At 38.2% G+C, this 26,618-nt stretch overlaps 1 protein-coding gene across 1 annotated transcript in view; it reads right to left on the bottom strand.

Annotated features, from left to right (window-relative positions):
• Idua (alpha-L-iduronidase) overlaps window positions 1-13,933 on the bottom strand; it is an 88,127-nt gene extending 74,194 nt beyond the window's left edge. The window contains exons 1-8 of the mRNA XM_083117326.1: window positions 13,876-13,933; window positions 10,069-10,226; window positions 8,366-8,506; window positions 6,861-7,054; window positions 5,905-6,000; window positions 5,108-5,387; window positions 3,860-4,063; window positions 2,725-2,853 (exon numbers count right to left, since the gene is read on the bottom strand). Coding sequence (XP_082973452.1) covers window positions 2,725-2,853; window positions 3,860-4,063; window positions 5,108-5,387; window positions 5,905-6,000; window positions 6,861-7,054; window positions 8,366-8,506; window positions 10,069-10,217 — 1,193 coding nt within the window. The 5' untranslated portion in view covers window positions 10,218-10,226; window positions 13,876-13,933. The remainder of the gene's footprint in view (window positions 1-2,724; window positions 2,854-3,859; window positions 4,064-5,107; window positions 5,388-5,904; window positions 6,001-6,860; window positions 7,055-8,365; window positions 8,507-10,068; window positions 10,227-13,875) is intronic.
• Between the last annotated feature and the right edge of the window lie 12,685 nt (window positions 13,934-26,618).

The following is a 26,618-nucleotide window of genomic DNA, read 5'->3' as shown; positions in this document are numbered from 1 at the left end:
CGGCAAGGAGTGACTGTCTAATTATTTTTACACGTAGATTATATGCATTGTGTTTAACGTAATTGTAAATTAAAAGGGATAACTGATATGTTAATGAGCTTAAGGCCGTCGAAGATTTTACCATTTCCTCACCAAGCGTGTGTAAGCTTATGGAATAACCTGGTCAGGTTTATCTGGAGAAGCGTTAGACAGAATTTTCTTCAAATTTTACCTGAGTACTGAGAAAGGGTGTTCCTAGTAAACCACTGTTACATGTTTTCATTTACTGCATCAAAGTTCCGAAAACTAATTATTTAATTTTACTCTTGAAAATGTCGATTCTTTTTTTACTTTTCCTGACCGGGCAACCCGGCAAAAATTCCAGTGAGCTCTCCGTTGAACTACAGCGCCTTGAATAACGTAGTGTGGAAAACGACCAAAGAAACTAGTTCCCCAGACAGATGACAAACATAGATGGCACTGCGATCGGACCAGGTGCTAATTTTGTTATGAAAGCAATGCGGTTTAGTTTTTGTTTTTTTAATATATTGTGTATATTTGTTTGTCTAGAAAGGCGGTAAGTGAATTGATGGAAACAGTTATATTTGTGGAGTGATTTGCAGTCACGAAATGACATTAATTTGGAAAGAAAAGTAAAATAAAATTAATAAATACATGTAAATAGCATGCGTAACACAAGAAGAAACATCGCAAAGAGATTCCGGACGTCAGGTGTTGGATTGTGTACTAGAGTTTTATTTTTCTATGTTATTAGAATATAATAGTATCCTGAGAGATATTTCATACCGAGGCGACAAACCACAAGTGTCGCTTGGAAGCGAGCAGTCCGTAATCAATGCAGCCTTTCGAACCGTAGGGACACAAGCTCTGACTGCACCGTTTCCTCAAGGAGATTTTACACCAAAGCGACACGCGACAAACGATACGAGGATTTCACACCAAAGCGACACGGGTCCTTCGGTCCAAGGCAACTTTCATACCGAAGCGACACATGTTGCTTGGAAACGAGCTAATCAAGAGCAACATTTCACATCGTAGCGGCATGACGGGAAGCACAAGCCAGCGTTCGGTTGGTGAAATCCTCAAGCGATAAGTGTTGTGTGCCCCTTGTCGCTTTGGTGCACAATCTCCCTAAAGCAATACACTCATTCCATTGCGCATGCGTGAACAACAAACCACGGCAACATGTTGGAAGCTATTGAGGAAATGGCACAGTTTGAGCGACGCGCAAGCGACAAAGCGATACGTGTGGCTTATCGTGTCGCCTAGATCTGTTGTTGTAATGTGCGGTTTATAGTGTCGCCTATCTGTTGTTCACACAATTAGCAGCGAACGCTTGCCAATAGACTGAAGGCAGGCACCATGTCGCTTGTCACTTAGTTGGGAACTCCCCCTGTAGCGCGTCGCTTCGGTCTCAGCACCCTTTCTTTAAGGAGCTTTCCGACCGAAGTAACAAGTAGCACGCGAATACGACATATGAACGTGTCGTTTGCTGTTTGGACCCTCATGTGCAATGAATGCTATTTTACAGTCCGGAAGTGTGTGTCACTAGTGTGACAGTGTGAACATCCCGTGTCGCTTGTCTCATTGGTTTGAAAGTTTCCTTACACTCATGTCGATGGCACTAAGAAAGTTTAGAGGGGTTCCCCTTGTCGTTTCATGCAATCCTCATTATCATCATCGCCGCGATTAGTTTAAAGCGGAAGAAAAGAGACAGTAAATATAAAAAATACAAATGCTTCAGTGTGTATATCTTTAAAAGAAATGATGATAATGATGATGATAATAATAATGAACATACACAAGAGCATTCCACGCGTGTTTTTTTCTCCCGTATTATTAACGAAAGTATGACGATAACATGACGTGGTCGACTGTCTAGAATGTTCGTTAATATCTTCGCGACCACTGTACCAAATACCATAGCAATTATCACATTCATAGAAATGCTTCATGTAAAAGAATCAGACTTTGCAGCGAAAACTCCATTTACTTCCATTATAAGCAGACGAATACCAAGCACCGGGTCCAACACCAGCGCCTCTAGCGGATCATTTTCGAGTGGAACCAGCCAGAGAGCGCAGAACCGTGCCGTTTTCCACCCTACGTTATTCAAGGCCACGACTAATGAGCCGGGAGTAGGAGGGGGCACCAAAGGAAAATGTGGCAGGTGCTTTCAACCGATTTCGGTTATAAATGGCAAATGTTAGGGAGAAAACCCTGTGAAGGTCGAACTGGGTATTTTTTTTTTAAAAAAAAATGTAGATTGATAGAGGAAACTTTTCATCAATGGAAACAGATATATTCGCTTAGTGTGGACTATGAAATTATTCGAATTGCAGCGAAGATAAGAAGAAAATGAGGATTGGGAACGAAATAGGGGGACCTCCTCCATAGCATAGGTACAGACTAACGCTATAGCCTTGTAATCAAAGAGTTCTGGGTTCGTTCTCCGGTGAAGAATCCCACTTTAAACTATCCGGTCACAATTAACCAACAAAGTTCAGTTAAAACAAAGCTTTTTTTTTTTTTTTTGGAGAACTACACACAACTAGTCTTGTCTCGCTTGCATTCGTTACACACACACACATTTCCACCTGAAATAAAAAAATGTTAATCAGTGGGCCAGTCAGGCGTATCTCAAAACTGATCTAACGTATTCATAAACAGGGGGCAGTACCCCCCCTCCCCAATGTAAAAGAGACAACGCAGATGTAAGCTCACCTGTAATCCTTCTTGTCCAGTGTCACATTCAGCTGCTCGTCCCCCAGTAGAGATAGCATTGCCATGGCAACATAAACAGGCTTTTTGAAAAACTGCAGATGTGGAGGGTCTGTATTGTTCATTTGGAATCTGAAAGTAAAGGAGATATGTTATTTCCAATTCATAGTGATTCTGTATTAAATGTAAGACCAAGTATATGTAGCCCTTGTTTTGTCTAAAACCACCTAACCTCTCTTGTACTGATTGCGCTTCAGCAAGGTAGATTTACTTTTTTGTGTTCGGGAAATTTCGTGTGACGTAGGCAGAAGTCCATCACGAAATCACACAAAGCAGCAGCTCTAGGGTGTCTTTGTCATTATTTGGAAGTAACTAGTTACAAGTAAGGCAGTCACAAATAAGTTACTTTTTGAGGAATTCAACCGTAACTAGCTACTTTTAAAAGTAAGCAGCTGTAACTAAAACAGAGTTACTTTCTGCAATAGAAGTAACATTACCAACAGTTATTTGTACAGCTACTTTACAACACTTAAATGTTAACTTGAGAGGAGAGATAAATTTGGCAACCCTGTTTCAAATTGTGTCTTCTCTGGATGCTAAGGGTGAAATTTTCGTGGAATCGAGAAATTCAAGGAAACTAGACATCGTTGCATGTTAAATTTAGAGCATCCAGACTCTATAGCAATTTATCATTTCTAATTGCAGTTGAAGACTTCAGTGTTTTGTTCTACTTTTCGAAATAAAATTACAGTACTTTTATTATGTACCAAAGACATGAATAAAACACATGTATATTTTATTACAATTAACGATCATCGGTGTATTGGGTATATTATGTTTTTAAAAAATCGAAAGGAAAGTAACTAATAGTAAATTACAGTCATTTTTTTCAAGATTTAGTAAATGTAACTGAAATACTTTCTAAAATGAGTAACTGTGACTGTAAGTCGATTACTTTTTAAAAGAAACTTTCCGAACAGAGTTTTCCTGTTATGGCTTTCCAAGAATAATTAAAATTAATTGCAAAATATTGTGAAATGAATGTACTATTACTCTTGCCTCTCGTGATGACGTGATCCGTTCCTATTCTTTGAATATCCTGAACATTCAGTACCCACCCAACCACCTTGATGCCTACCTGGTCAAGAGGGTCCGCTGAGTGAAGTAGAAGGGGTGGTAGTTGAGGAAGCCGTTGTCGTTGCTTAGAACCTCCAACGTCTCTCCTTTGCCTTCCACTAGAGTCCGCTGATGTTGCTCGATCACCTGAACCACCATCGCAGCATAAGTGACGTCGGCTCTCCACGAGGCATTCTTGGACCACCCTGTCAATGGGTCTGCCTCACTACGACAATATGAACATAATTAGGTTATAGAGGTTATGTACTGTACACTCAATGGCAAAGGAAATAGAAGGCGATTGTCCACCATCATTTGCATTCGGTCTGTTTTCCACAATGTGATTAGATCATGAATTGAAATGTTAATTGGTAGAGCACAACATCTGCTTTGCTTTTCATCCACAGAATTCAATTCTTTAAAACAACACTGGATGTTGAATAAATGTAATGAATATATTGATGGGCAATTTGCTTACCATTATCTTTGTCGTTGACTGTACAAGTACATGGGTAATATAATAATATGCATCGTGTATTCAATTATGTCAACCGGCAACGTAAAGCTCTTTCACAATCCCACTACAAGGCCCTTCCTTCTACAGCGGTCTCTTTACTATAGGCTTCCAAATATTGACAGTTTTTGCCAGAACACAATCGTTAAGAATGCATGTGTAACTATTTAATTTTTTCTGTGATATCTTGTATCGTGCTTGCTTTGTTGTTTTTATGCTGTGTAAAATGATCATTCAGTAATGTATGTGAAACGTTAAGTAAATAAAATAAAAAAATAATAGCGTTGATAAGAACGCATGAATATAAAGTTTAAACTACATTTGAATTTTAAACTACGTAAAATCAGTTTAAAAGAAATGGCAATGTACACCTTCATAGATGAATACTTATAAATGTGTTCTTCCAATCATCAAACGAATAAGAGCATTTATTTTTATGAGTTAACCTTTGTGATAGCAAATTTTCATAAAATTGAAAACGCATTGAGAATAAAGATATCTTACGCTTAAAACACGTTTTGATTATAATTTTAAAAATTATTGTTTTAGCTCCCTCTGTACACAAACGCAGCATTACAACGGTGCTTTTGTAAACATAATAGAATGTATTGGCAAAAGCAGAAATTGATTTTTAATTGAAAATCTAACAGAAAAGTTGGTAATCGCAAGAACAATCTGCAAAAATTTACAAAGGTTTTATTCTCGCAAAAAATAGAACATTCTGGGTGAAGCAATACTAAAACTCCAGAAACTTACTCGTTTCCAACTGGTATGGCTCGAAGCTCGGGAAAATCCCTTCTCAGTTGTTCGATTAATGCCACATCTTTCTGCACAATAGATGACGCAAAGCCGTCGCCTTTCTTGTGGAACGAGATGAAATCCAGCCTCGTCGAATTCCTAGCGCAGTGGTTCAAAAGGCCCCAGCAGAGGGGATGACGGGTTCGTTTCTTGAACAGGCCTGCGGGGCCACCGAACTTCAAGGATTGGTGAGCCAGCGCTAGCCCCTCCGATGTGCTTTCGTAGTAATTGATAAACCCTAGAATATCATACAATTCTGCAGTAAGATTTTTGTATTTGCAACGTAAACAGAACAATGTATAATAGCTCCGAAGAAAGATGCCCGAGTGAAGTATTGGAAGTTAATAAATAAAAAAAATCGTCAATGCATTATACTTAATACTCTGTTCATTCTGTTTTAGGTCCCTCAAGACACTCATATCTTCAATGCCACATTAGGGCTCTAGTAGAAGCTTAGGATTGTAGCATGCTGATAAGGAGCAAAACAAGTATATTACTACTTTTTTTTCTGTTTAAGCAAGTTAAACAAAAAAAAGCGAAGGCAGCAAAATGAAGCTTGCAACACTGTTGGCCCCTCTTCAAGCCGTGTTCGTTCCTCATAGTAGAAAATATTAAAAGTTTTTTGTACTCCTACGCCCTTCACTCGAACAATTCGGTGGCTACTTCGGCTGCCTCTGTCTGTTTACAACTCTAAATTGTATCTGCATTTTTTTACAAAAATATATTTTTATAACGTTCTCTTATCGTTTAATTACCTGCTAAGGTGAAATTCATCACGTTATATCCTTTAAGATCTGGTTCGTTCCAGCTTTCAAATCGCCACCGAGACACATATTCCAAACCATATGCGCCTAAAAGGATATAAAAATTTGAAATTACATTCAATTCACAGTAACAAGTATCATATTAGCTATAACTTAATTCCTTCAGTGTATGTTTACAAAATTAGTGAGACGCGTTCTGTCCTCATACATAACAAATACATCACCAGCAACACGAACACTTGTGGTCGATGAAAAATCAGTGCATTTTGTCTTTATTCATAAGGGTGAAATTGGATAGCTTCAGTTCATCTATTTTGATCAGCAATGCCTTGAAATCAAACACAGAAGGACATAATAATTAATTTCTATTGTCTGGATAAGTCTTACTATTGGAAATGTGTAACGTGCTTTGGTTATTCATTATTTTTTATTTCGTGTATGCGCGTGATAATGTGTGTGCAGTGGCGGCGATTGGGTTCCAAAACTGGGTTGGCGGGCAAGGACAGTTTAATCTCCCTTGGTAGATAAGGTTTAGCATAGTGCGAGGACAAAAGTGGCAAAAAGTAGGGATGCAACTGACTCCCCTCGCCCCCCCCCCACCACACTTAGTGTGTGTGGGGGGGGTACATTTGTAGTGAGTTGGATTGAAGGAGAAGAAGCAGGAATCCTCCCTTTTATAATAGAAATCCAAGTTAAACTGTGATCTTAAAGAATTGATCTGATATATTTTACTTCGCTTTTCTAACACTTTTGATTAATAGTGAAGATGAGGATGAGTGATGATGTGATGAAAATGCTAATGAACCATCACAAAGAACACCCATGCCCAGGCCTGGATTCGAACACGGGACCCTTGGCATTTTAACGCGATGTGCTAACCACTCCGCCACGGAGGCCGGCGTATTTTTAATGAAATCAAGGGAAGCGAACTTAGAAAGCATACTAACCAATGTACCTGTTGGCGATACTTCTGACTAGTTGTTTCCACTGCAACACCTGGGATTCGTTCTCAAAGTCATCGAAGTACTCAGAAGGATTCCCCATGATTTCAAAACCCGGCTGTAAATTGTGTACCCACAACCAGTCAACCAGTTCGTCGAGGTACGTGTAGTTGAAAGCAGGGTTTCCATCTTCGTCCTGGCTAAAATTAAAAACAAAAACCATAATAATTCTAAATTGAACATAGGATTCTTATTTATTTATTAAAATCAAGTAGTAAGTGTACCAACAACTAAAGGAAAAATAGTAAATTTTTCTGAGCTGAAGCTACCATTAACTAGCTAATAGCTCATTTCTTGGTTTGAAGTGTTGACACCATAGGCGTAGCTACGGGGTGTGCCGGGTGTGCCTAGGCACACCCTAATGGGCTGCTTTATCAAAGAGAATTAAATATAGATATTTCAATAATAGAGAAAATAAGCAGCAGTTTGTTGAAAATATCATTACTTGGTACAAACGTGTGCATTATCGCTGATGAAATGGGTGATTTTTTGATGTCATTGGAAAAAGAAGATATTTACTGCATTCTACTCTGTACTTCAGCGCCTTTCTTCTATACCTGTCACAAAAGCTGCACGTGTGTGAGAGCTTTCTCCAGGCTTACCCAAGTTAAAACTAAATTAAGAGCAACTCAGAAGCAGGATAGATTGGAAGCCCTGCTCTTGCTATTTGTGGAACAGGAAAAAGCTTAGTCTATTCTATTGATGTAAATGAAGTTATTGATGAGTTTAAGAACATTGTACCTTTTGACAGATGTCTCTTGTTATAGATTACGTGTATTTTGATGTATTTGCTTGTAACATTTATGAACATTTTGTGTGTGTGTAATTTCTATGCAATTTTATTTTTTTCTACTACATATATTCAGAAATTTTCAACACTGTCATTTAGTGATTTTATATTCCTTTACAAACATCAGTGCAGTAAAAGAGCCAAGTGATTGTGTTGCAAAATATGCTATTAAAAAGGTACAAGACCTCATTTTTTTTTCTTTGTGCACACCCAAATATAAAGTTCTAGCTACGCCTATGGTTGACACCTCTATACACTGCTTGATTGTGTAGTAGTTATGAGAAAGTTGGGAAGGGAGGCGCCACGAATAGGCACCTGAAACCCTTGATCATACATTGGTTCCAGTCAACAACCAAAAAAAAAAAAAAGAGTAGTGGTTACTTTTATTTTACTTATAAATGAAGGGCTCGGGTGTGAAACATGGTAAGTGAAATTTTGATCATTTCCGAGTTCATTAAGGAAAAAGGTTATTACAAACTATACTGTAGATAAATTGTTTTCGTGTTGTGTTTATCAATTTCAGAAGGCTTCACTGAGTCCAATGCAAATTGTATGGCATGGCAATTTCACTCTAAAATTGAATGATGACACATTTTACTTTGTAAAATGTCACTTACCATGTTTTACACCCAAGCCCTTCAAATAATTTACAAATTCTTACCGTACTTTAACTAAATTCAGCAGCCAATGAATCCTGACTTGTTCTATGGATCCTTGAGGTAATGCACCAATGAGAGCCAAATTCAGTTTTTCGTCCTGGCTCAGAAGAAACTTCTCTGCTTCTTGATGCGGTTCAGGGGGGCTGCAACAGAAAACAAGACATCTGACAAACGGGTCTAGTAAATTACCGATCAATGAAAATGTCAATGCCAATTAAAGTTCCAAAATCAATGGGAAAGGCATTAATCGGGTGTCTACTAGTCTGGAAATCCTGGAAAAGCCAGGGAATTAACTTTTTCTGGAAATGTTAGGGAAATTTACTGTGTTTCTGGAAAAATCAACATTTTTGTGTAGAGTGCACTAATGGTATGTTTTTGAACAAGCAAAGAAAGGACAAGCAATTTTTAAAATTATTATTTGTTGTGGGCAAACTATACTTCAGTTTTATTTATTTAGTATTATCAGTAGTTACAGTAGAAATTCTATATGAAATACTCTAGGCAGGAAAAGAGGGTAATTTTTTAAACTATTGTAAAGTAGAAATCTATTACAGTAAGTGGCTATTTGCATTTGCCACTTTCTTGTTCCAATGTTTGTGTTATGTTTGATTGATATTAGGATAAATACATATATTACTAATTTTACTCTAATTATGTATTATTTATGCTATAATTGTTATGTTTTTTTTATTAACGAAGAATTCTCTGTTTACCAATGCATCGCAAGTATTACTAATCTCGCCCCTGATGATCCTATGCAAAAGTCAATTTGTGTTCAGTTTTCCTTCTTATTACATTTAACATGTGAAGCGAATTTTCTAAAAATTTGGGTAAGAGGGATTCTGAGTGTGGTGTTTAGTTAAAATATAGTAACCTTCCTAAGTACATGTTTAAATACAGAAATAGTTCTAATGACTTGGTCTGGAAAACCTGAAAAACTCAGGAAATCTTGTATTTACAAATTTGTAGACACCCTGTTAATGTCAGTGGCTACATCAATGTATATTGGAATGCAGATGCAATGAAAAATCTTAGTGACTATATCAATCGAAATGGTGGCAAAATTAATGTCAGGCCTCCTCGATAGCCTAATGGTAACGTCGTAGGTTTGCAGTGGCGGCGATTGTGTGTCAAAACAGGGAGGGCAAGGACAGATTACTTTCTCTTTGTAGACAATAGGAAGCAAAAAGTGGGGAGCAACTGACCCCCTCCCTCCACGCCCCCTAATCGCCGCCACTGTCTCCTTGTTATCAAAGGGTCCCGCTGGAGGCACACTAGTTTGGATCCCCACTGTGAACTGTATGTCCAGACCCTATTAGCCTTTCTGTGCATAAATAAAGTGGACTTAAAAATTAACTCAAAACACAAAAAGTCACGCAATATTAATATTATATTAATGTCAGAAGCTATTCCAAGGTCAACGAGGCTGCTAATCTAATGAAAAATCTGTCAATGGCCATAACAATAAAAATGTATATACAAAATGTGTACATAACAATAAAAATGTAATACCGAAGGAAATGATAATGTCAGTGGTTACAGAAGTGACAATACCTACCAATGCTAAATGCTAGATTCAGCTTCAAAACCGTTTCAAATGGTAACTATGAAGGCAAAAATATATAAATATCCGTAGATAATAATTACGATATCGATTTATTCGACATCTCATCTGCATAAGTTTAGTCCACGAACCAAGACTTACCACAAGCCAGTGCTTCTCCAAAAATGCTTCAGAGATCCGGGAGAGGTTTCGGCGAAGTCCACGACAACCTGAGGCGACACTTCGCTTCCACTAGCGGGATTGTCTATCAGTTCCCATAGCAACAGTAGCACCCTCGAGAATTGGAGCATCAATCTCGTCTATTATGGAAGAGAAAACGTAGGAGGTAGTGCGTAAATACTTTATTATTACTACTTGAATAAGTAAACGCAGAAATGAGGCATTTACCTCAAATTTCCATTCACGATTTCGGCCATCACTCTTGTAAGAGTACATTAAGATATATATCTGTTTAGTAGAGGTAACCGAAACTAGTCCTGGTCATCTGCTACAGTGGCGGCGATTAGGGGGCGGGGGGCAGTCCCCCCCAATTTTTGCCACTTTTGCCCCCGCACTATGCTAAACCTTATCTACGAGGGAAAGAAAACTGGCTTTGCCCTCCTAGTTTTGGAATCCAAACGCCGCCACTGCTGTTAAAGATATTCTCAGTGCTGTAGTTCCAAAATGTTGAAAGGGTATACGCCAAGATTCGCGAAACCTTAAGTGGAGACCATGTTTCCATTAAATATACGGATTAAGTTAATTATGAGCGATGATCGGGGAAAAAAGCTTGTAAATTCCGTTAGGTATTTATTAGACGAATACAAACGGGCTCACGTGAAAGGATACTTCATACACTACTTCACACCATAGTTTCCTACCCGGTTCAGGTATTTATCTCAGTGCTTCATGAGGTTCATGATGCCTAACGGAATTTACAGGCTTTGTATTTCCTTTCCCGATCATCCCTCGTAACTTCCACAAAAAATGTAATTCATGGTATATTACTGATGATGGCATATTAGAGAAGGCATTTTCAAAATAAGAAAAAATTTGAACGCCTGTTTTAATGATTGCATTTAAACATAAAGGCAACAGTCCAGCAGGTTTTTGTATTTTATTGTTGTTGATATTGCTTTTGTGCATTATTTACATACCGCCGTATACCTTCGACTACAGCCTGAGCCTTGAACACAACCTCTACAATCCTGAGTTCGTTTACCGATGAGGGCACAAGTTTTCTGATTTGAATGCCACATAAAACTGCATGTCCGCTTCTAGTTCGCGTCTCTACACATAAAATGCCCTTTTCGGTAGAAACCACGACACTGCGAACGAAAGATTCTATCCACTGCAGCTCGCATTTGAAGGCTAATGAAACACGCTTAGATACAAGTCTACAATATTGCAATCATAGGCGTGCGCAGACTGAATGTGTCAGTTTCAAGACGATCTCAACGGTTGCGGCTATTTGGGACATCAACTTGGCGAATCTTGCGAAAGGATTTGGGCCTGCATCCATACAAAGTTGTATTGACTCAAGAGTTGAAGCCAAACGATCACAGATTGCGTCGTGAGTTCGCTGATTGGGCCGTACAGCAGTCGGAAGCTGATCATCTTCTCAGACGAGGCGCATTCTGGTCTTAATGGCTTCGTCAATACGCAACATTGTCGTTATTGGAGCGAGAAGAACCCACGAGTGGTCCACGATGTGTTATTGCATTCAGAAAAACTCACTGTGTGGTGCGGTTTATGGCGTGGCGGCGTCATTGGACCTTATTTCTTTCGAGATGATGAGAGAAGAACCGTTACCGTCAATGGCAACCGCTACAGATCCATGTTACGCGAATTTCTGTGGCCAGAACGTGAGACCATAGATATTGAAAACATGTGGTTCCAGCAGGATGGCGCTTCGTGCCACACAGCTGATGCTACGCTCGATTTGCTGAGGGAGAAGTTTGGCGACCGGATCATCTCAAGACGTGGATGTGTGAATTCGCCGCCACGGTCGTGTGATTTAACACCCATGGATTTTTTTCTTTGGGGCTACATCAAAGCCCAGATCTATGCTGACAAGCCACGAACTTTGGAACATTTGGAGGCGAACATTCGTCAGGCTATTGCAGACATAACGCCACTAATGTTGGACAGAGTCATTAACAATTAGAGCCATCGTGTGCGTCAGTGTGTTCAAAGCCGTGGTGGACATTTAAACGATATTTTGTTCAGAACATAACTGCAATGTCTAAGCTTCAAAATAAAGCTCAATTTACTTTGATACGTTGAGTGGTTATTTTGTTTTTCAAATTTTAAAAAGTATCACTCTTAATGAAGGACCCTTTATATGGGCATGGACGTCTGGAAAAGAAGGGGGGGGGCAAGGATGGCTACACCTTTCCTTCAGAAAAAAAATGTCAACCTAAAAGTATATATTTCTCACGTGTAATTTTATTTCAGTCAGTAATTAACATTAATTATTATAATGGGGATGCAGAAACGCGATAATTACAAATTCAAGTGGTATTTTTGAGAGGGCAACACAATTATCAGGGTAATAAATATGCCTCGTTTACCCCCCTTGAAAAAATAACTTGCTTGCCCCTCTGTGGAAAAAATCTGCGGACGTCTATGATTAGGGAGGTAAATTGCCCGCTCTTCCCCCCCCCCCCCGTGCGCATGCCGATGATTGCAATAGCCATAGGCCTAATTTGGGAGTAAGAGGGATACTTGTCCCCAAAATTCTCTCTGAGGATCTTGTTCTGCCCCACACCCCAAAGTTAGGTCCCACGTTACGCTGTAAATAGGGCAGTAGTTAGTGCTACATTTTCTCATTCTTTCGAGCATCTGAAGTTTGCTTAGAGACGGTAAACATGGTAAAACATGGACGTCACTTCACTCTTCATTTCATCATGCTATCTCGGTGAACAAGCACGTTGAGTAGTGGGCTCACGATTTCGCCACAGAATGTTCCGGGTTCGAGTCCCAGCGTGTGGTCATAGACCTCCCTTCATCTAACCTATTGTTCATCCTCATCTTCGAAATTATCCCAAAAAGGCAGAAATGTTACATGAAATAATAAAAATACAGCAGTCACCAATCATCATCATCGACGTGATTAACTTAGTGAGGCAGTAAACAACATAAAATGACCAAAAATACAAATAAGGAACGTTATGTACGCCTGGAGGGTTATGTAAACTTAAAGGTTAAAACGAAATTCCCTCCGGATAAAAATTTTCCTCCAATTACCAACTCCAGCCTATTTGATTAGCGCTGGTGTTTGATGGAGGGTGGGTATTAAATTCATTGCTTTTGCACGGTTTCATATTATTGTTTCCAAGCAACGTCGTTCTCTGAAAGTAAATACACCCTGTAAAATTAGCCATGCTATTGGGAAAAGAAACCTTATTTGTCCAATGAAATTAAAGAATGCGAGTGATGTAGAGAAAAACATATTTACGCCGGCCCTCAATTATTGTGGTTCAAAAGGTCATAAACTACTAATGTTAGACGTGAAATGTTTACAACGCGCAATGTTTATAAGGTACACCGATAATATAATTATACTTTGACGAAATAATTCTCTCTTATACAGTATTCCTCAAGGTACGATTGATCGATTTGGTTTATTTTACTTTGCTTCTGTAATTTTTGGCTAATCGCGAAGATGATAAGTGATGATATGATGAAATTGAGGAAGGAACACTCACAAAGAACACCCATGCCCAGGCCAGGATTCGAATCCGGGAACCCTGGCGTCATAGCGATGACCTCTACCACGGAGGTCGGTTCTCTAAAGGTACCAGCCTAATCGAACAAATGTTGTCGTGTAAATGCTTCCCAGCATTCACTAATGATTCAATTGCAAGTCCCTTGCAAACTCCTATATTCAGCGAGACTTTAACATGTTTGAGATTATTGTAATGATAATACAATTACAAATTGTATACATAAATATTTAAGACCTACCTTGTCAGAAATATAGATTAACTCAACAGACACAAACGCGCACACATTGATAATGACACTTTATGACGGTCTCGAAAGCTTTCTGGTCACTGCAGCAAACTAGATAAGTAGAGGTCACAATACCAGATGCGTGATAAGAATTCGCTTCCAGAAAGACCACTCACATTGCTTTCTTTCTATCAACCACGTCGCACTTAGAGGGGGAGGGGTTCTTGACTTAGGTCTGCATGCCTGGCAAAATAATAGAGAAAATATTTATAGCGCAATTTAAACACTTTACATTCGAAAAGGACTTGTATTTTGGCGTACACTTAGATGCGACCCCCCCCCCTTTAACTCCGAAAATACTCAAATCCAGCAATCATTTTTTTTCTGCCGACGGTACTGACAACCGAAGAAGATACGACTTGATTATATTTTGCCTACGCCTGTGCTCACCCAGCTAGAATTCTCTAGTGGCAATATCCTTCCTTGAAGAGTCGTGACTGCTTCTTATTACGAGTCGAATTTGAGCTGCGTAATATCATGTGCGGCCCATTTTGTTAAGGAGCTGCCCGAGTTTGGTATGGGGGTGCGATTTCCAATGAGAACGTTGCTTAACGGCTTTCAATTGTTGGGTCTTGGATGTTTTCTTTTAATGACAATTGAATCGTGTACGGACGGTTTAACTATTAATTTTACACCAGTGCTCGAAGTGTGGAATGCGGACGCGGAGGGATGTTATATCTCCAGTTAAGAAAATGTTCAAAGAGCATCCCCCAGTTAGGATAATTTGCAGAGGCATCCCCCCACCCACTGCATTGTCTCCATGCTAATTCACACAAACATCCCCGCCCCTCCCCCATACACGCACATCTCGGAAGTCGACCCAGTATCCCACAGCTAAGGATTTCTACTTTGAGCACTGTTTTACATAATTAAGTCACCTTAGAAAACAAACTTCTGAAGAGAAAAATGCACCGGATATAATAACAATAAAAAGTATATAAGCTAAGGAAATATCTAATGCAGTGGTTCTCAAACTGTGGTACGCGTACCCGCAAGGGTACATGGACGACTTGAAGGGGGTACGCGATCAGTTCGGAAGAGAAATGTCGAGAATGTCCACAAGGCAACAATTTTGCTGCATGTGTGTAGAGCAGACTTCATAGCTTTAACACTCAACAGAAAAACAAGGCTGACTTTGTCACTGAGACTTTTATCTTTGGTTCCTATGTTTTGAAATAAAATACTCCTTCGAAATCTCTCGTTTCCTCATATCGCTGACCGCACAATAAAATTTGTGATCCCTTTCCCCAGTACATACTTATGTGAGTTTTTTCATCCATGGTGTACCGAAATAGACTAAATTTGGAACCGAATCTCCGCTTGAAAGTTTCAGGCGCACAACTAGACATCAAGAAACTGTGTCAGGCTGTGTAGGCACATCCTTCTCACTAGAAACACTGAGGATTTACAATAACAACTCGAAATTTGTGCTTGATAGTTTTTTTTACAAACTTATTTGTTCTCCTTACTTTCTTCAATAACTCTGGAAGAATTATAATTATGATTATAATTATAATCTTTTAATGTACTTCTTAGCATACATGTGTTCCACATTTTTATTTTTGTAACTAATCGTAAAGATTGTAAACGTAGGAACACCCAATAAATTAATAAACGTGATTCTAATGATTATTTGTTTACCATCATTCCCCATATAGCGCGAATGTAATTTTGCTCTATTGCAGATACATGCCTCCAACATATCAAAAACGCTCCACCAATCAGACAAGCAAAAAAATTCCCCAAAACCACTATTCGGATAAAACTACGGTGGGGCTACATCAGACGTTTTTTACGACTGAAGGGTACAATTAGAGAAAAGTTTGAGAACCGCTGATCTATTTATTGTATATACATTAGTCATATCTCGTCAAGTAGTTCGAAGCTCCGAGTGAAATGACACTACCAATCAGTAGAACACAGAGACATATACGGCAAAAATGTGAACTGCACGTAATGTAGGAGAGATATAATGTATTTCTATCACATCAATAAAAAATCAATTGTTGGTCGCTCCCTTCCGCTCACCTACTTCAGAAAAATCAGAAAGTTTAATTCGCTTTCTCACACTGACAATAACTACTCATCTGCAAAGTTATTTAAGATGTGCTTAATTATCTGTCTTTTCTGCCTCACATTCTGCAATCTGACACAGGTAAATTAGCGCAGCTGTGCAGGTCCAATAAGTGCTTTTCTATTCGCCAGCACATAGATTGTTGCAAAGCTGACGAATACTTCTCACAGTTGTATAGCAAACGGCATGACATATACATATAATTAATATTAAATAAAACATTACATTGAATCTTGCTATGTGATAGAATGGACATTTCCACTTTGACATGAAAAACGTTTTAAATCCATTCATTTTACAGATAATGACACAAACATGAGATGTGCAAAATATCTCGGCGATATTTGTTTCGGTTCTCGAGAAACACGCCTTCAAACACCGCTGAAATTCACCTCCTACGTCACAGATTTGAAAACGTTCTCTCCACAGACAGGAGGTCCTCTGACGTCATCACTTAGAAATGCGTGGAGGCGGGGCTTCTGCTCGTCCCGTCAACTTAGCATGAGCCGCGGAAACGACAGAAAATTCACTTGTTACTGTGTAAAACAAGTATCTTACAACTTCCAGTGCAAAAATCTGTGCTCCATTTCTTGGAGATGAATTATGCCCTAGCAGTATAGTAGTATTTACTATAATTCAGCCACTCGGTAGAGGGTTTTCCCATTAGGGTGACAAAGCAAACCTTGTAACAGTCAATGGCTGAACACGTGAACAGCCTTGTTCATTGCGAATACATAGGTTAGTTCTGACTGGCAAGAACTTAATGTTATAGGAATGCCTTTTCTGGAATTACAATTATTTTCGTCATAATATTTTCTTCACAAATTTTAAGATAATACTTTTAGAACACACTGGTTTACACGCCAATTTCTGCAATATAAGAGGTGATACGGTATAAAAAGGTACGGTTAGTTTTTAAATTTCCTGCAGTAAATGACAGTTTTCTTCAGTTAATATATATTGCAAATTTTTGTATTTAGCCTACTTTTACGTCGCTTTTCCATTCACTTTGTTTAACCGCAACGATGAGAACGCATGATTAATTTATTATGTATCATCTCTAACATCACATTTCTTCCCACTTTTGGCTAATCGCTACAATGAAGATGAATAACTACAAGCAGTATTCGAAGTCGGAGTGCAGGAGTACACCCCCCAAACACACACACACACTACCACCAACTGCACAATCTAAGTATCACCCAACCTGCTACGATAAGAGACGAACTTTTTCTTCTTTTCATTTTTCTTTTTCTTTTCATTTCGAAATCATTCACTTGTCCCATCTCCTTTTATGAGACGAGACGGAACATGCCTCGTCTCGTGATCAACACTAACATTAACAATATAAGCATCCCCCTAGCTGTCCCCAAAGTCTCGAGCAAACATCCTCCCATGTAACAATTTCCAGTTCAATGAAATGTCAATCACAAGGAAACAGTCATGCCCAGGTCGAGTCAAACCTGGAACATGCGACTTCCTCAGATAGGCATGAATTTTGTGTATAATAATTACAACGCCAGTTCATTCCTGGTAATTCTGAATCTGCAGTTTGGTTTGCATATATGAGCAGGATAATATTTAGTTTTCGAGGGCTGTACCGTCGAAACGAGGAGTCAAATATATATATATATATATATATATATATATATATATATATATATATATATATATATCTATGAAAGTTTTTTTTGTATTTATAATGATAAGCCTTTGCATACGTTGTTAATTCTATATTTTTCTAGACTTGAGACGAGAACGAGAATTGCGCTCCCAAACCGAGACGAATGTTTATAAATTGAGACGAGACTGTCAATGAGACATTTACAAATAAACACGAGACAGACATTTACAACTCTCAACGAGAACGAGACCAAGGCTGCCATGTCTCGTCTCGATAGGATCCTTAGTGGTGAAGTTGTGAACCAACCAATTAATGCGTTAGAGGTAACGAGATGAGGCGGCTTTTTTCGCAGTACAAAATTCAAAATAATTATATCGTACCATTTCAGTATGGGATATTGTTATACACATGGGCGTATATATAGTTCACGGGGGGAGGGATGGATCAACTTTTGGTATGATTAGGGTTGCTTTATTTGGTAAGTGAAAATCCAGGACACTGCTGGCCGGAAGCTTGTTGGGGAGCAGGGGGGGGGTGGGGGAAGGGGTGCTGGACCCGACAAAGTTGTGTGTATGTAGTCACACTACTTATTAGTATTGATACTTTTCTGTTCATCTTGTGTCACTACGTTTTTAAGAACCAAATTTCTTTAATATGATTCGAGGGGGGGGGGGGGGAATAACTGATTTGACAGTCTCAATGTAGTTTCTTATCCCAGAAATTCCGAAACTATCAGGAAATTGCAGATATTGGTCTGCAGTCACATCTGGTGTGTGAAATTACGAAATTTCCTTCCCATCCGTATCCCGTCCTATACGTCTCTAATTTAAGAGAATAAAATAAGTCCGAAGGAATTTTTCATGAACAAGCGGATAGAACAAGGAAACTGGTAATTGTAGTGAACCATAAAAAGAGAGGGGTTGGACCCGTTGAATCCCCCTTAAATACACCCATGGTTACACACATTATTTCCTTGTAATAATTATACATAAACTAAGTATAGATATGTACTGTGCAACTAATGTAATCTTCTCAGTGTATTTTCTCTTATCTGCACAAAAATATTTGATCATAATTTGCGCAACAGAAATGGAACACAAACTGAAATTGCTTTATGGAAAAGAAAGTTAAATAGGCTTTATAAATAAAGTGAAGAATGTGAAAATTCCTATTTTGCACTACATAGGTTACGGTAAATATAGATAAATATAAGTTTAAAAAATATTTTTGAGTGTCTGGTCAGCAACCAATTTTATAAGCAATATTTTTCGCATGGCCTGAGAACACACACGCAGCTGAACCCTTTCATTTATCTTGCACGTGAGCAGCACGGATATTTCATAGAAGAATGATCATTACAAAGCATAGCTTTCCTTTCTCCTATCGCTCCTTCTTCCATTATTTAAATCGGGACAGATTTGTAAGACTGCTGCACGTATTCGCTCACCGTGGGCTACCCATCCGGAACTGGACGCTCGAAGCAGACGACAAACGAGCTCTCCCTAAGGAGTGACGTAGTAACATGGCGGCGGCGTGTTTTCAGCGCAACGCTAGCCTCGCAACTTTGGAAGTCTCGTTTCTGCCTTAAACTGGACGCAGAGAAACGCGAGAACTTGCAGGGGTCATTTTTTCAGGGTGTAGTTTTTAAAATTGTTGTAAAAAAAATTGAGTGGAAATGTCCATTAATGATTGACTAATATAAAGCCCCTATCACACGGAACTAGATTGCTAGTAGGAATGCTCTAGTTGACGCTGGACTGACTACCCATTTGCTAGTTTTCGTCTCACACGGTACTTGTTACACCGTACTTGTCGATAGTCTTTCGTTCCCATAATGGCGGCTGCGCGAGATGTAAACAACGTATCACTTCACACTTTTAAAATACGATAACTATTCAACCGAGAGGAATATCGCGTCGTATTAAATAGTTTTAGGTAGAGAAGAATGGCGCTGATAAAATACATACTTTACAACGTTCATTATACACGTATGGAAGAATATTTTAGCTTTTTCAATTGTAAACACCGTGCACTCAGTCACCATAGATGATACTCGACATGCCTTTCGTGCTGTATGCACTCTGAAACCACAGACAAAAAACGCTACTTTGCAAACTCACAGATTATCTTCACATGGCGAAACTTTGCTCTGATTGGCTGTTCCACAGAATCTAGTCGAAGAATTAGTAGCAATTAGAACATGTCCTATTCCTCCAAACCAGTCAAGCAGTCAGCCAGGCAGCCATGATTGCTACCTAAAAAGTTAGTTCAGCGCCAACCTACTAGAAATCCAGTTCCGTGTGATAGGGGCTTTAGTTCAGCGCCAACCTACTAGAAATCCAGTTCCGTGTGATAGGGGCTTTAGGTTCTCTTCATTCTAATGAAACTGTGGCCAGGTCACCACGAATCTTACAGCTTACAATAAAATAATGTTTCATTAAAATTGAACAGCATATGTTTAACATGTGCACACTAAACGAGATATTTACATTAACAATTATTATATTTTACACTTTGAAATTTGTTACCTGTATTACAGCGCCTTGTCTGTATCTGCAGGGGGTGCTCGTTCGGCGGCGCAGATCGTATGCGCAGTTGTCCATGGATACATGACGTCATCGTCGAGAAGCTCGGCACGGAAAAGGCTGGTTCCTTATGCAAATATTGAGATATTTGACAACGAATATCTTCTAAAATATAGTAGCAGGGGAAAAGTTACAACTTTTACTGTTAAGATTCATCCTTTCTAATCAATTTATCACAAAGTTGATTCAAATGTGTAAAATGGTTTTCAAGAAATCGTGTTACGAAGGAACCCCTGTTTTGTTCTCTCCAGGCTTCCAATATAAGGGAGTTTTAACTTAAGCGCGTTGGATTTCTTTTTGCTCTATGTTTTAAAATAAGATTATTTTGTTCTTGTCAACTTAATTCATGCCTAAATGCTATGGGAAGCTGTGAAAACTATTATCAGAAAACTAACGGAAGAAATCTAAAATATCACAGCCTTTCCAGTCGGTAATTGCGTAAGTAAACGAAAAGACAAGATTGTTATAAAAAATGCGGGATTGCCCATTTTTGTGAAAAAGGCATTGTGCGAGATCTATAATCAGAACTTTTTAATATTTCATGTAAATGTAAGAGTGTAATAAACGTGACTGCTTCCCGTAAAATATCACTGCACTCTCCACGTTTCTCTTCTGTCTTTTCTTTGGCGCCGTCAATAGCTTCAACACGTTGTTTATATATATATATATATATATATATATATATATATATATATATATATATATATATATTTGTCACATATTTGTTTTAATTAGTATTCTGCTCGTTCCGCCACTTGAACGCAGCAGCTAGGGCTCAAAGGGCAGTGCAGTTACACCGGAAGAAGGCTCGGAAATGGCAGGCTTCAGAAGTTAACTCATCCAAATTAAATTAAACAGGTATGTGCTCTCTCTAAATTTAAATCATAGTTCACAAATAATTTGATTAAAAGTTTTAAAAGTATCTGTTTTATTTAATAACGTATTAATTGGTGCATTCTTCTCCAGCATAGCTATAGGCAGTGACCACACTACAGGGGGGGGGGAGGAACGCCCCCCTATTCTCGTTCGACAATTTCTCTCTCTCTCTTATCTGCCCCCAGTAAAACGACAGAAATAAATAAATGAATGAATGCTCTTTTAGCCAAAATATGCATTTTTGTGTCGTATGTAACGGAATAATAAACATGATTGCCCCGGGAAAATACGATTTACCCCTGCATCTTTTCTATTGTGTCGTCACTAGCTACAACATATTTTGATTTATATTGTTCCCACATATTTATTTTAATTTTAGTATTGTGAATCATATTCCACTGTGTTACCTCACGTAGCCACTACCCCCTTCCCCACACACACATGTACGATTTCAGTTGTAAGTTTTAGACTAAGCTTGTCAAATGTCCACTTATATCTTTGTATTCTTGAGCCATTTAAAAAGAATCATTTCGCCCCTTCTTCTGGACGATGTTTTTCCACTGGAAGCCCCTTTGCAGATCGAGATCCGGGGCTATAGCCTTTCCAAGCCACCGTCCCCTCCAAATACTGTCCTGGCCTCATGAAAGAAAAATATATGTATTTATACGAAATTTGACTTGGCAGTTTCTTTTTTCGAACAGGAATAAGTTTTAAATTTTAATAGCTTATAAATTTACACTAGCAATTTTGAGTAAAGGTTTTGCGTAACCCTAAAAGTACATTTAGAGACTGCAAGGTCAATTCTCGATATTTCAGATATATTAATAATTTTCATCAGAACGTCCAGTAATAATTATTTGTTACTTCAATAACCTCCTCGCAAATGTTTCTCGCATATTAAAACATAGATGCCATTTTCTGTTTATTTCCTTGTAATGCTGATCTCCGTGGCGAAGTGGTTAGCACAACGCTGCCAAGGGCCCCCAGGTTCGAATCCCCGCCCGGGCATGGGTCTACTTTCCTTTCATCAATTTCATCATATCATCACGCATCCTCATCTTTGCGATTAGCCATATGTGACAGATAAGCGAAGTAAAATAAACTAAGTCTATTAATCAATTATGTTTTTAAACTCTTTAATTCTTCTTTAGAATGCCGCGTTTTTGTTAAAATTTAAATCGATTTGTAAAATGACGAAATTCTAAAGGAGAACACGCAACTTTCTTTGTAGCTCATCGGTCAGAAAGTTTCAGGAATGTGGATTTTCAAAATATTTTTTCACATGTACTTTGCCCCCTTTTAAATGTAGCGCGTTTTCAATTATGTTACTAATCATTAAAAGGATGCCTCAATACCATCTTGGAGGATGAAAATTAATATTTTCCCCCTCCTAAAAGTAATAATAAACTTTCGCTCTCTGAATCTCCCATATAAATGCTAGGGGCCGTCTGCTTCAGCCGAGCTCACTCCCTCTCTGGTGACGTCACGCGTTCCTGCAAGATCGGCAATCTTCGGATGGCTTTACCTAATCTCTATCTACCTTGTGTATCTGTATGCTTGACACCAAGTTTGGCGCTTCCTCTTTGATTCTCGATCTCGACGCAATAGTGCCAGATCCTGTTATGCGCAGGATATACGCTAATCTCGTATTTCATGTATCCAAGATAGAATATTTCCAATTTTATTTTTAAAAAGTTGAAAGTAAATTAACCCTGTATATATTATATAATATTGCTCAGTGGTGTTTACACAGTGTGGATCATAACCCACCAGTCACCTAACATACCAAAAAAAGTCAAACTGGGAGGGGCAGGGGGGATACACCTTCTCTAGGAATTATTTGTCACCCGAATTTTCATATTATATACATGATGTATTTTCATTTCAATAACAACTCGCTGCATTGGAAATTAAATAAATACACCTAAACCAATATTTTGCTCAACACACAATACGTGGTTATCTTAACAGGATAGAATACCAGAATTTCAAATGCTAAGGCATTTGAAGATAAATGATATGTGATCAGTAGGCAAATGTCTTAAATAGCCACCCCCCTCCCCTTTCATTACTTCTATACTTTTATTGGGGAGCAATATTACGCGTACTTTCAAAACCATTTAAATAAATACAGATACTGTATTATTGCTTAAAAAAACAGTATTTTTGCCTGTTACATCTTACTAGAAATTTTAAAATGTGAATTAATTTCCTTTAAGGGTGTGAGGGGTAACCTTTTCTGAAAACAACCAAATGTCATCCTCTATTCCATGTAGTAAACCTTGCACTACCAGCATAATCCTCTGCAGGGCTTGTATTGTATCCTGTCCTTGGGGGGTTTGCCATTGTCCTTTCACCAATTTCATCTTATCATCACTAATCCTCAGCAAAGCAAAGTAAAATAAATCAAATCAATCAATCACCTATTTTCGTTAATTTTCTCCTATCTTTTAGGGTGACAGTTGCTCTCCCACACCATATATGAATCAATTCTTTCATTGTAATCGCAAAGCCATTACATTCAGGAATGAGGGGTGTAGAATGGGTGATTGCACTACCATATTTTTCTTTCTTTTCTTTTTAGCAAAAAACGGAAAATAATATGCACAGCCTTTACTAAATCTGCATAGGTAGTTATATTTTAAAAAACTCAAGCTACATGTTACAAAGTCTCATGTTTTTTTCCTCACTTCGCCTACCTAAAGTAATAATTTTGAGAGAATTTCTAATTCCTTAAGTCCACCTTATAAGTATTTGAAAAACTTGATCCATATACAGGATAAGACATTCCTGTAAGTCAGTGTTTCTCAACCACTGGGCCACGGCCCAGTACCAGGTCTTAGCATTAGTTATACTGGGCCGTGGGAGGTTCTCATGAAGTTTGAGACTTGCAACATGAGCAGGTTGCCACCTGGAAATATGGCCATTAGTTTGGGTTTTGACTGCGATAACAGGAAATGCCTTTGTGACAGTAGTGGTGATGGATCAAACAGTCTAACCGGGGGCACCTTGCTTCTCACCTACAAATTTAGAGGTTAACCGACTGGCCGTTCTGGAGTCAGAGCTAGAGGTGTGAGATGATTTGCAGCCAGAGCTGACTACCATCTGGGAAGATGACCTTTCATTCGTGATTTGACTGCAATAACAGAAAATGCTCCTGTGACAGTAGTGGTGATGGATCAAGTGGTCTAACCAGGGGTTGCATTGCTTCTTGCCTCCAAATTTGGAGGTTGATGGACGGGCACCACAGTCAATTTAGTTTGCTCAGTAATTTTAATTAATAAATATATTCAAGTGGAAATATTCTGATTAATTGGATTTTTCGGAGTCCAAAATAGAACATGCCAATGAAAATCAGCGCTTACCAAATAATTTAATGATATTGGCCAGAGGAAACTTAAAGATTCCCTTAGATAAGATCATAAATGGAAACTTAAGATGTAGCATCCCACTCCACGAACTCTCCCTCGGAGTGCCCAGACATAAAACACGGAGCAAGGAAACTTTCCACACTACAACTCCCATTCCAGACTCACAATCATACAACATTCATTATTCCATAGGCTATACCGAAACAATTCAACATCATCTCAAACCAAGTAGATATATTCAGTTCATATTCATCTTTTATCACCAACTTAGAAAAATTGTACATAAGTAATGCTTTGAGAAAATAATCAGTTCACGTTGGTACTGTTTTGGCTCGTTTATTTATGTTTATTTTATCTTATTTTGAATGGGCTTTTTTAACACTAGTGTACTGTTTTACTGTTGTTTCTTTCCAGTTTAAAATGGCTTCTGCTGTACTGGAAATGTCAATATATAAATAAATAAATAAAGTAGATACAGTCATTGTCAACTAATTTAAACCAAGTTTTATATTTGTAAACAAGCCTAGACATTATGGAACAGATACTCTATATGACTATATGATTATGCCAAAATGTATTTATCAATATGTATTTCAAGGGCAGATATTAATTAACATAAAAAGTTTAAAAAATTAGAATGCTATTTACGAGTAAAATTGTTGGGACATTAAAAACATCAACTTTAAAAAAGAACTACATTACTGGCAGGCACGAATCTAGAATATATATTTCAGAGGGGGTCCAAAGACAAGTGTCTCAGAAAAAATATTAATAATAATGTTAAATTAAATTAAAATATTAATCAAAATATGTAAATGAATGAATATTGTATTATTACATGTATAGGTAAAATATGGTAACAGAACTAATTTATTATCTAGCTTGTGTGCTTGTACTTAAGATCACCAAAATTTGTATAAAAACAAGTCCTCTGGCAAGGAAATTAATGCCAAGCCTAAACAATTTAATATTTATTGAATAACAAAAAGGGATGTTAGATCCTATTGTTCCTGATTAACATTTTATGTAGGTTAAGAATCACTGATCTAGGTTATTACTTTTCATTTTCAGTGCAGATGTCCGACACAAGCTTAAGTTTTGATGCTGTATGTTTGTTTATTAATAACGACTTGTGACAGTCAAAATATTATTTTGAACACAAGAATGAAATGTGTTAATAACATATAATTGTTTATATGTATATGTAATTTGAATTATGATTACACTGGATTACACATTATACAAAGGGTTGAGGCAATCTTCAATTTATGCCAGCTATCACTCGTGTCTAGAAGTGATCACCACTGATTGCTAATGTGATCTGTTAGATTCTTAGTTCATAAGGGAAGATCCATGTGATCTCTTTGGCACTCTTTACACGGAAATGAAATGCCTACTGCTACGTGTTATGATTAAGATCTGCTGGTCTATTTCCACTGTCATTCATCACACCTAACCCATGTTTTCCCCTTTGTCAAAGTCATTTGTTATCGGACTCCACCTTAGCATTCATACCACCTCCTATGAATGTCTTGTTTCTTTATCCCCTGTAACCTTACTTTTAGTTTGTTGTACAACAGTTGTTTCTCTTCATCTGTAGTTTCTGCTCTAGGTGCACAATACTGGACGAATGTCACATTTCTTTTTGAATTTCTCAAACCATTCAAGGGTGTAGTGGTAACTTCATCGCCTTGTAATCAAGGGTCCCAGGTTTGATACCCGGTGGAGGCACATTGCACAGTGGTTCGGATCACACTTTAAACTGTAGATCCAGTTCTGATTAGCCTGTGTGCGCACAAATGGATTTAAAACAACAACAATTCAAATACCATTGAAACACGTTTTTTCACGTTCTGTTGTTTTCTGGCTTTCAAGACCAGACTCTTCTATTGTTTTCCACTAGCTAGCCAATAAGTCTCTGAATGTTAGTAAGAATGGTTCTACATTAGCATGCAATGTTAATTGGACAATATCCATTGTCTAGTGATTTTAACTATATTTACTTATTCTAACACTACGTTTCAAGAGAGCACTTCTTCTCTCGTTTTCAGACGAACAAAGTTCTTTTTACCAGACGTGCCACTGTGGGGGAAGTTAGTTAGTGCACCAGATCCATCATAGGTTCGATCCCTGCTACTGGTAAAATGAAAGGTGCTCTCTTGAAA

Source organism: Lepisma saccharinum, chromosome 1 (assembly GCF_977018435.1).
Source record: "Lepisma saccharinum chromosome 1, izLepSacc3.1, whole genome shotgun sequence".
NCBI classification, from domain to species: domain Eukaryota; kingdom Metazoa; phylum Arthropoda; class Insecta; order Zygentoma; family Lepismatidae; genus Lepisma; species Lepisma saccharinum.
This window is presented reverse-complemented; position numbering and strand designations above follow the sequence as displayed.